Source organism: Watersipora subatra, chromosome 1 (genome assembly GCF_963576615.1).
Source record: "Watersipora subatra chromosome 1, tzWatSuba1.1, whole genome shotgun sequence".
Classification (NCBI taxonomy): Eukaryota; Metazoa; Bryozoa; class Gymnolaemata; order Cheilostomatida; family Watersiporidae; genus Watersipora; species Watersipora subatra.
The window spans coordinates 16787251-16798717 of NC_088708.1; the positions used below are offsets into that span (position 1 = coordinate 16787251).

Consider the following 11467-nt stretch of genomic DNA (forward strand, 5'->3'; position numbering starts at 1 on the left):
TCAACAAAAACTCTGTAAAACTAAGTTATAGCTGTACTTCAAATATCAACCACATAATTAGCGGGCACAATAAACAAGCACTATCGCAACCAACCAACATCGACAGAAAATGCAACTGCAAAAATCGGGAAAAGTGCCCTCTAAATGGAGAATGCCTTTCAAACTGCATAGTATATCAGGCAACCGTAGAGTATGAAGAACGCGATGGGCAAGAGACACAAACGTATGTAGGCCTCACCGAAACAACTTTTAAAACAAGACTAGCCAACCACAAAACATCCTTTAAATATCCTACTAAAAGGCTACAAACAGAATTGAGTAAATACGTATGGGACTTAAAAGACAAGAACATTCGCTATAATATAACCTGGAAGATCATCAAAAGAGCGCGGTCTTACAACACATCAACAAAATCTTGCCAGTTATGTCTATGGGAAAAGTACTTCATCATATTCGAACCGAAGTTAGCCAGCCTTAACACTAGAAGTGAGCTGATATCTACATGCCGGCATGCCAGAAAACACCTAATTAGCTCAATAATATAATTTGACTACATAATTTGCTGTATACTATACTAGAAATTCCACTGTCATTCAGCCCACGACCAAAGAGATGGCCAGAGATATTGGCAAAAAAATAAAGGGTACTGATGGTTGAGAAATGCAATATTAGCAATCAAATGGCTCTGCAGTGCAATAGGATAACTGCAATGGTAGCTGTAATGTACTGGGTGTGGGTGTTATTATATACAACAATAAGCAATAATGAATGGAAAAGATGTTTATATTTTCCCCCTGCAATAGGAGAAATGCAATATTGGCCAATATTAGAAGTAAAATGCACTGATATTCTTAGAATAATCAATTTTATTAATATAGTAATAATAGAAAAACAATACACAATTTTGTTTACATTTCAAAACGTCATAGGTAGCAATATCGAGAAGTTGTGGTATTTATATAGGTTTTTAGAAAATTTATTTAAAAAGTGTTTGGTCATGACAAACAACAACAATGAAAGGAAAATATTACACGTTTATATCTCTCCCTTGCAATAGGAGAAATGCAATGTTGGCCAATATTATAAGTAAAATGCACTGATATTATTAAAATAACCAATATTGTTAATATAGTAATACAGCAATAATAAAAAACCTATGAGCGTTCATGCGTCTCGAAGATTTCTGCAAACTGCAGCAAAATAAAAGCTGTTATAAAAGTGTTATAAAGCTGTAGGCCTAATTTACTGTAATGTATGTAATTCAACAACAATAAAGAAATATGTTTATTATAACCCTGAAATGCAAAATTAGAAGTAAAATGGCAAGCTACTGTGTACTATACACAGTTTGAAAGTTGGTTGCGTTGAATGTAGAATGGTTTTGATAAGCGATCTTTAACAGAAAGCGAGTAAGAGCATTCACGCGTATAAAATTGTAGCAAAATAAAAAATGTTCTCGTCATGAAAGGGCGTTGTAGTTTGGCCCTAGCTTGTACGTAAGTTGTAAAGAATTTCGGCTAACGTTTCAAATAATGAAACCTTCGGTGATTGGGCAAAAAACACAGGCTGATAAACTGTGTACCACAATTTCGTACCTGTAAATCGGTCTACGCCTCAAATGGTCTACGTTTATTACAGAAACCTTCGAACAAATTCGATTACAAGTAAAAATGCCATAGACTGATGAAATGAGCACGGTTTTCTCGTGAAATGCGCACTGCTAAATAGTTCTACAATCGGTCGCACGGCTTTATTGGCGTTTCAATTTTCGGTCATAACTTTTATTAAACCGAGCTTTTCAAGCTTTTTGTGGCAATTTTCGTTCAAATTAATCTGTCTATTTGTGTATAATCCGATCAGATGGGTAAGTTTTAAGATATTATCGTAGGTTTACAAAGACTTGGTAACATATTTAAATAGGTTTAAATGTGTTTTGTATCGTTTTTATACTTTAACGACTTTAAATTCCGATGCTTAAATTTTTTGATAAAATTTCTTGACGAGGGTTCGTCTCATTGTTGATGAATAATTTTCGTAAGTTGTGTGCACATGCATTTATCATAAAACTTCCGCTCCGCTCGTGTGGTCGTGGGAATATATATATCACACAATAGTATTAAGCCCTCAGCTTTATTAAGTAATTTTATAGCTTGTACAATATACATTTTAGTCATTCTACCTGAAGATTGCAACACGATTGCATGAAACTGATGGTAATGATTTTAACCTGTAGTTTTTAATAAACTTCATACACAGCTCTAATTGACTCGATTATTGAGCACTTTACTTTACAGTGTAAACCACATATACTATACTGTATATACATGTATATATACTGTATATATAAACATATGTTTATATATATACAGTATATATATACAATATATATATGCATATATATAATACCAAAATAAAATGTATATATGCGTATATGTGTATACATATACCATATATGTATATATAGTATATGTGTATACATATACTATATATGTATATATAGGAGTTGTCGAGACTATCATTACAAGATGACACATTGCATCAACGTTCATGTATGTCGGACTCAATTGAATGCACATGTTTGTTTGCAGACAGTATGGATAACCAGAAGTAAACAACGGAACAGCTCAATTCTGTTTGTTATGTTGTTATGCTGTATATGCTTGTTATGTCTGGTTTGTTTGTTGCCTTATGCTAACAAGGATAAGGCAACAAACAAACCAGACAACTCTTCATACTCCGCAGTCAGTTCATAGCTGTTTAACAATTCAAATGATTTCCTTACTAACTCATAATTGTAAAACTCAATGACCTTGACTGAACAGGTCACGAATTCCCCTAGCGCAGCAATCAGTTGATAATCGCTTTATGGAAGTCCTAGAAATGCGCAATACAGCAATTGAATAATCATTTTTAACTAAGAGTACAATGTTTCTGTCATGCCGAACACTGGTTCAAACATCTCACTGTTATGTGAGCGGTCAATGGTTTAAGCCTCATAGAAATTTTACCTTTGCATTTTTTTCGGCCTTTCACTAGTTGGGTATTTTTCCCTAGTCATCAAGGATCTCTTATCATCAGACCCAGTGATACTCGAGTGTGAATTATGTAGGGCTCTACAGAGTAGGCCTAGTGAGGCCATAACCAAACCATTCCCTTTGATGATAAGGGAGTAGAGATAATATTTAACAAATAGGGGTGTTGCTGACAGCTATTTCTATATGAAGTTTTTTCTGTAATCATTTCCTAGAAAACTTAACATTATCTCCTTGTGTCAACAGACAGTCAATTGTTTGAGCAGCGGATACATTAAGTTTGAATTTCATCGAAATTGTATCATATGTGAAGTAAGAGAGACCTATCTGCCGTCTTCCAGGTAGCTCAAAGACTGGTCACCTTTACACTTGTGGACGGAGTTGAGGTATGCTTGCTGTGCGGGCAAACCCCAAGTCTTGCTCAACTTGAAAAAGAGGTAATCTTTAATTGTGCTAACTTCAACAAGATTCTTATAGGATAATCAAAGCCCGACATATAGTTTGTATACAGTGTTCATCTGCAGAACCAGTTTCCTAAAGCCCTCGTACTTAGAGGACAGTTCAGCCAGTTATTTTAATGCTTTTAACAACTCTGAATAGGCTTGTATAGAGCTAGTCTGATCAGCTACTATTAGCTAAAGGTCTGCTTTAGTCACTTCCTGGTCCGCTTGGGACCAACCTGAGTAATGTATCCTGTTTGGATTTGTCTTCTCACTACATTTATATCGAATAATGAAATAATTGTGAAACAGTGGTTTGATAGTGAATAAATGCTTTGAAAGAAAATATAAAGTTTTGGCAGTTTTAGTAACCTAAAGCTGTTTTTTATATTTAAAAATTTGATTATTACATTCAGAGCAGGGGTTCCCAAACTTTTTCATTCAGTTCCCCCTTTATGCCTACCTATAAACTTGATTCCCCACACACTTTTAGCCACGCTCATGACTAAAAACAACCGATACAAATTATAATCCCATTTTATTGTGCATATCTAAACATATAACAACATATTATTAATTTTTGTACAACGCGCGTACAACACACAACAATACATGACCTTTGGCATGGTTTATGACTAGGTTAACTTAATATCCAATCAAAATCTAGATGGATGCGTTCACATATATCTGGGTTCTGACTAGTAGCTCATTATTAGCAACTAGTGTTATAGATAAAACCAAAATGTTAAATGATGACACCAAAACTCACACGGCACCATAAGACATGAATTAAAAATTTTACAAATCAGACACGATTCTGTTCCCCCATGTATATTCAAAATTCCCTTCTAGGGGCGAAATCCTCCCTGGTTGGGAACCCCTGAATTAGAGGCACAGTTACTCTTGATCTTCGCTTATTGTAATAATATTGTAATGATGGTAATGTTCAGATGGCTGATATGACAGTCTCTTCTTTTCCCATCTACTATACAATCTTAATATTTAATCTTTTGTCAACTGGAATTGCTACTTTTCAATTAATTTTTTTAAAATTTTTTTATTAAGTTTGAGTTTCCATTAAGAATTAAGTTTCCTTTCCTTGCTAATTAATTTTTTTTGATTGAAAGTTTCACGTTATTCTTCCGATCACATTAAGTTGCATACGGTATTCAGGCTGGCATGCCGTCTCCTGTAGCATTCAATTTCCTTTGTCACACCCATTATGTACCACATTAATTTTATGTTGTATTTGGTTTGATCTTAGCCTCTTGTACAAAAGAGATCACGAGTATGTTATTCTGTGTTTCAGTCGTTTAGCCAATACTGTAGTAGATGATAGTTGATGTCATCATTAGCTGCTGCCTTGATTGCAGGTCGGAAGGTTTTGGCAGCCATTTTTGGATTCGCTAAAGTCTGTGCAGAATTCGGTGGACAGGAATTTGCCCAAAGACATCAATGTCGACAGCAATATATTGGGGTGGGTTGTAATAGTTCCCTTTTACTTTGTTATTTCACAGCTATTTTTTGTCAAGTCTAAGAATGATTTACTTAGGTAGCCTAAAGGTAGACTTGCAACAAAATTCACATTACAGTTATTTGATATGAAAAGATTCACCATGTCTTACTCTGTTGTGTTGTAGGTGCAAAATATGTGGAAATGTGATTACAAGCTCTTAAAAGCTCAAAAACGAACAGTTAATCGCAGCCACAAAGATTTTTAGAGACACGAAATTTTTTAGCCTTAGCTTGAAGGAGTACATATCATTGTCTAATAATCATGACGAGCCTGTTGGTCACTTGTGATAATCGAAAAGTGCTGCAGAAATTATTTGCCAAGTATTGGGTCACATGATCAGATTACGACTTGCCGATTAGACCAAACCGAAACAAAACTCTAAAGTAGCAAGCATCTATATTTGATACGGGGTCTTCGGTAAAACCCGAAGTGTTTGTCATAAACTAGTGCTACGATAAGTTTTATATTGAGCTTTTTATTGGCCTTTCAATTCACGTGAGAACATCACGTGACAAGACAATAAATAAATTTTACGGCTACGTCAGAGAAATAAAGAGATTCCAATCTACGGCGGCTTTTCGTTTTTGAGCTTTTAAGAGCTTGTAATCACATTTCCACATATTTGGCACCTACAACACAACTGAGTAAAACATGGTGAATCTTTTGATACCAAATAACTTTAATGTGAATTTTGTTGCAAGTCAACCTTTAATTAAGGTTTAGTGCTAAAATAATATGTTACAGCAAAGTCACCATAACTCAGGGTAATGTAGGTTTATATCAATATAGCCATTTGCTGTTTCAACTACATACTATTACTATCATCAAGTACACCATAGTCACTGTTTCAACTACTATTACTATCATCAAGTACACCATAGTCACTGTTTCAACTACTATTACTATCATCAAGTACACCATAGTCTCTGTTTCAACTACTATTACTATCATCAAGTACACCATAGTCACTGTTACAACTACTATTACTATCATCAAGTACACCATAGTCACTGTTACAACTACTATTACTATCATCAAGTACACCATAGTCACTGTTACAACTACTATTACTATCATCAAGTACACCATAGTCACTGTTTCAACTACTATTACTCTCATTAAGTACACTATTATAGTCACTGTTACAACTACTATTACTATCATCAAGTACACCATAGTCACTGTTACAACTACTATTACTATCATCAAGTACACCATAGTCACTGTTACAACTACTATTACTATCATTAAGTACACCGTAGTCTCTGTTTCAACTACTATTACTATCATAAAGTACACTATAGTCACTGTTTCAACTACTATTACTCATCTATAGATTTGTCCTTATGAACAACAGGACTAGCAAGTGCCTCAGTTGCTACCCCTCAGAGCCAGATGAGTATAACAGTCAGCTAGGTAAGTCTCCTTATCTCGTTTTTACATATGCATATTCTATGCATATTCTAAACAGTTCAGTTAAATCCATTATAGTCTGACACGCCATATACAACTGTTTCAGCACCACAGGCTAAATCCATAGGTTGTGGCTTACAGATTATACAAATCATCACAGTTTTACATGCTATAATTTATTGAATGTCGTCTACATGCTATATTCTATTGAATGTCGTCTACATACTATATTCTATTGAAGGTCGTCTACATACTATATTGCACTGAAGGTCATATACATGCTATATTCTATTGAAGGTCGTCTACGTGCTATATTCTACTAAAGGTCATCTACATGCTATATTCTATTGCAGGTCATCTACTTACTATATTCTACTGAAAGTCGTGTACATACTATATTCTGTTGAAGGTTGTCTACACGCTATATTCTATTTAAGGTCACCTACATACTATATTCTATTGAAGGTCGTCTACTTGCTATATCAAAAGCTACAGTCCTACTGGTGAAATCAAGCTATTGTGCTTTATTAGGCATTATACACTATACACAAATCATGGTTTTCTAAGGCTACAGTCTGGTCTCAGTTTCCAACCATAATTCATTGTCGATAGCTGTTTCAAAAATGAATTGTGGGAATCCCAATTGTTCGCCTATTCTACAACATGTAAATAATAGTAATTTATTCCAAGAACATAAAATTAATTTTTCCAACTATTTACACTGTATATAAAGAGAAGGTAATATACAAAGCAGACAGATATTCTCATAACCACTCTATTAATAATTAAACCAGTCTGGCCCAGACTGTCTGGGGCATTCATTACCCTGTAACTGTGGCAGCTCCAACACTAGAATCGTGTTTTTCTGATTTTTGTGCAAAAATAAGTAAGCATAGAAATTTCATTTGTTCTAAAATAAAATAAATTCGCAATGAAAATGCAAAAATAGAATAATATGTTACTACACCCAGCACAAAATACAGTCAGCATTTCATAAACTGCAATGAACACATCTGCATACAACTAAATATAATGAGAGAGAGAAAGAGGGAGGAAAAGTCAATTGGCAACCAAGTATTGCCCTCGAGTTTCTTCGTCATATTTCAAATATACATATATATAATACATCATATATAATACATCAGATACATCAAATTATATGTATGAACTACATGTTATAGGACAAATCACAGCTGTCGTTCATATACAACACTTCTACCAACTTGTGTTTTAGCACTTTCCTCTAACATTGAGTCAAAAAGAAATCTACTTAAGAAGTTTGTGTTATCTGTGCTTGAGATGTATCCAAGTTTCAGTGGTCTCGAGGTTTTGGACAGTGGTGAGTTGTCTTCTCTTTATTCTACTGTTTATATCGGGGTTTCCCTCTATTTTTTTTCTAGATTGTCTATTCGTTCCTTTTTCTTGCTATCTCTGCCCTTCCTCCTCTCTCTCTCTCACTCTTTTACCCTTTCCATCCCTCTCTCTCCTTTCTCTTTCACAGTCTTGCTCTCATTCCCTCAATATCTCCCTCAATATCTCCCTAACTTTCTCCCCATTTTCCTCTTTCTCCTCTCCCTCACTTTCCCTTTGTTTTTGGTATTTCCCTCATTTTTCTCTCACCTCTTTTTGTCCTCTTTTTCTTCCATCCATCTTCTCCCCACCTAATCCTTCTCTGTCCTTTCTATCTTTTTCACTCTTTATTCATCCTATTCATTTTCCCTCTTTCTCCCTCTCTTCTTGTCTCATTCCTTTCTCCCTGTTTCCTTCTCTTTGCCCTCTTTTTCCACTTTCCCATCTCTTTCCCTCTTTTGTTCTTTTTCTGATTATGTCTCTCATTCGGTCTCCTCTTCCTCCCTCCTTCCCTTTTTATCTGCCATTGTTTTTTCCTCTCCCCTTTCTTTCCCTCCCTGCTCCTTTCTCTGCATATTCTTGTCTAAATCAATGCGGTCACCTACATGAAATCTTTTGCCATAAGAATGAAGCTTGTCGTCGCACACATTCCACTGATCGACTTGAATGGCAGTGCTGAGTTCATTGCTGGCATGTATTGGAGGTGTTGTCATCAAGTCATGCTAATAGCTAGTAATGAAACTGAAACAAATTTAATACCTCCCGTTAAAGGTGAACTAATGAGTCATGTGATTGCAATCATATGTATTGAATATATAGTTTAATTAATTAATGCGTAAATGAAATAACAAGTGTATAAATTTGTTGATGATATCTTTTTGCAGGATCAAAAAGCAAAACAACTGCCATGGAGACATACAGCTGTGCTCGACTTTACAAATGCTACGCTGTCAATCAGCCTCCTCACAACATGTTTCTCTTATTTTCTGCCAAAGTGCCAACATATGCCATGAGGTTAAACTACAGCTTTTTATTTCATACCTCTTTCATCAAAGAACACTGCCAAATGATGTTTGTATTTATGCTTTGCTGGATGACTGGATGCTGTCATATCACTTTTGCTATTTCTTTGTATTATCATATATTGAAGAGAGTTTTTAAAATTGCTTTCAATTTTTCAGCACTGTCTCTAGGAAGCTTCTGGAAGTGGTACTTAAAGACAGGATTATCTGATGAGTGGAATCACACCTCTTGCTAACTTGTGCAAAAATCTGCACAACAGATGCATATTTCTCTTCGCCAAGACTGTTATTTTGTCTTTAAAAATTTTTTTAAGTTTGTATATAATCTACATTGTTGTAAACATCTAAGTATTCCAATCATGTTACTCTTTTGATATTTATTACTCTTACATTACTTACTCTTATTGTAAGTATTACTGTAAATATAATATCATCAAGTCATGGTTTATGCAAGTTGTCGTGATGCTTTAATCTCCATAAATATAATTGGAAACTATTATAATTCAAGTAAAATATAGCTGTAAAACTATTCTTGTTTTTATCTATATCTTGAAAAGTTTAAAACATGAGATTGTTTCTGTTTATTTCTCGAGTTTCAAGTTTTTTGTTACCATTCCACGTCGCTGTTTCTTTTAATATCACGCTAAGAATTTTCCTGTTCGTATAACACAGGAAAATTAAATGCCGTCATCTCTAAATCTTTCTAGTTTTGAGCATCCTTCAGCGGCTGCCTCTTGTTGTATTATTATACAAGCGGTAAGCCTTGCAATCCTTGAGATATCTTCCACTTTCTATCGTATAGCCTGCAGGTGGGTGTTTGAGGAGCTGGTTCTCAGGAACCAGATGGTGTTTCAAAAGAAAATGTTTTAGAGACCTGGTAGAAGGTACGGAGCATATGTGTGGGAAGTTTGAATGAAAGTGGCAAAAAATATGGAAATGCACAGCATTCACGCAGACTAACAGACAGACACACACCATGACAAATTTGGACTTATTAAGATAAAAAATAAGCTGTCAACATGATGTACCTTGCTGCGTATCAAGCTTTCCATTCGTTCAGTTTAACAGTATTGATACATATCATGAAATAATTCAACAAGCATTATTTTGAATTGTCTGAAACGCCTGATTGAAGATTCTACCTTCAATCAGGTGTTTAAAGTTTCATGCCGGTTAAATTACCAGTAAATATTCTGGGCTTTCTTACAACACCCTAGGATTAGTGAGGATAATTGACAAGGCCTTGACACATCATTGAAAAAGTGCTTTTCGTCATTCAGTTCTATGGCCGGACTGAACAAAGGTATTACATGTAAAGCTATACGCAGCTATCACGGTTAAGCTATTTGGGTAGAGTTTAGCCTTTTTAGAGTGTTTACTCGGAGCATACGAGAGAAGGGTGGAGCTTAGGCGGGTGCATGAAACACTTTCTAAACAGTAACTGATTATTCGTAAATTAGCTATAGCTGAAAGCTTACACCGCTCTTGCAAAATCTACTCGCCGTACGTACCTCTTGGCTATACAGCCTTCTGGAGAACATTCACCGCAGCATCAGCAATGGGTGCCCATTGCTTGGGAGAGTTACTGCTGACTGTCTTTACGATTCTCTCACTTTTCTCAGGTATGTCCATTGAGTAAATTCTATGACACCTGCCACCTGGTAAATATATCTAGACCATTCTTAGATTTAAAGGTTCGCTGTAACCTCAAATGATATTTTTGTACAACACAAATATTAGTCATAACCTAGTTGCACTAGAAGCCTAGAAGTTGTGTCCAATTGTTTTTTGTAACTAATTTCATGTTGTAAGTTTTACGGAAGCGAAATATTGTAGGGTACAAATTCGCACTAATCCTGGTTCCTGATGTCAGTCTTTTACCTGTGATATGTTTCACAGTTTATTTGTCATAAAGAATTATTGATTTACTATATTTTTGAGTTGCATAATAATGTAGGTAATAATGAGATTAGAAAAACTTGATAAAATTGGTTCACGTTGAAAATTTCTTGATATCTGATTTGAAATTCGTATTAATCGATCAGCCTAATGAATAATTCTTATAACAGCATAACGGTTTTCACGATGATATCAGAAGAGCACACAACAATTAGTACAACTGCTATGATGAACTGTAAAAATTACTTGTGATAAGTAAAAAATTACAGTTGGATGTCTAACAGGAGCAATTGTTTAATAACAAAGTAGAGGAGATCTTTTGCATCAGAGTTTCAGCATCCACAATGTTTTAGCAGTTCTTCACTGCCAACCTTGTTGAGCACAGATAAAAAGTACGGAGTTGAATGTATTTGATAACTATTAATACTAATTGGCCAACAAATTCAAGTTTGAAGCCTAGTAAAATCATACAAAGATATTATTACATTTTGTTTAATACATCTCAGAATAAGTAGTTCACAACCATTTTATTCCAGTAAGAATATAAAGGAACTAGCTGAATGCTCGGAGTTGCTTGGGTAATAAAAAGGTCTTTGGAGAGAAAATATATTTTTATTTAGCATATGCAACATTTACCATTCTAATTTCAAACTTCTAATCATGAGAAAAGTGTTTTTGTGCAGTTCAAATAAATTAAAAGAAAACGAAAACAACTGTAAAGGTTTTCAAACTTTTTCTAACAACTGTAACTTTTAAATTTCATATCATGGAAGAAATGTTTCGTTGAAACAAATT

General features: G+C 34.7%; 1 protein-coding gene across 3 annotated transcripts in view; it reads left to right on the plus strand.

Annotated features, from left to right (window-relative positions):
* Nucleotides 1-9274, plus strand: part of LOC137407242 (protein fuzzy homolog) — a 32916-nt gene extending 23642 nt beyond the window's left edge. For all 3 annotated transcript variants that reach the window (XM_068093850.1, XM_068093858.1, XM_068093862.1), the window contains exons 7-12: nt 3374-3469; nt 4846-4949; nt 6325-6404; nt 7636-7740; nt 8636-8765; nt 8933-9274. In XM_068093850.1, coding sequence (XP_067949951.1) covers nt 3374-3469; nt 4846-4949; nt 6325-6404; nt 7636-7740; nt 8636-8765; nt 8933-8984 — 567 coding nt within the window. In that variant the 3' untranslated portion in view covers nt 8985-9274. The remainder of the gene's footprint in view (nt 1-3373; nt 3470-4845; nt 4950-6324; nt 6405-7635; nt 7741-8635; nt 8766-8932) is intronic.
* Nucleotides 9275-11467: the final 2193 nt, after the last annotated feature.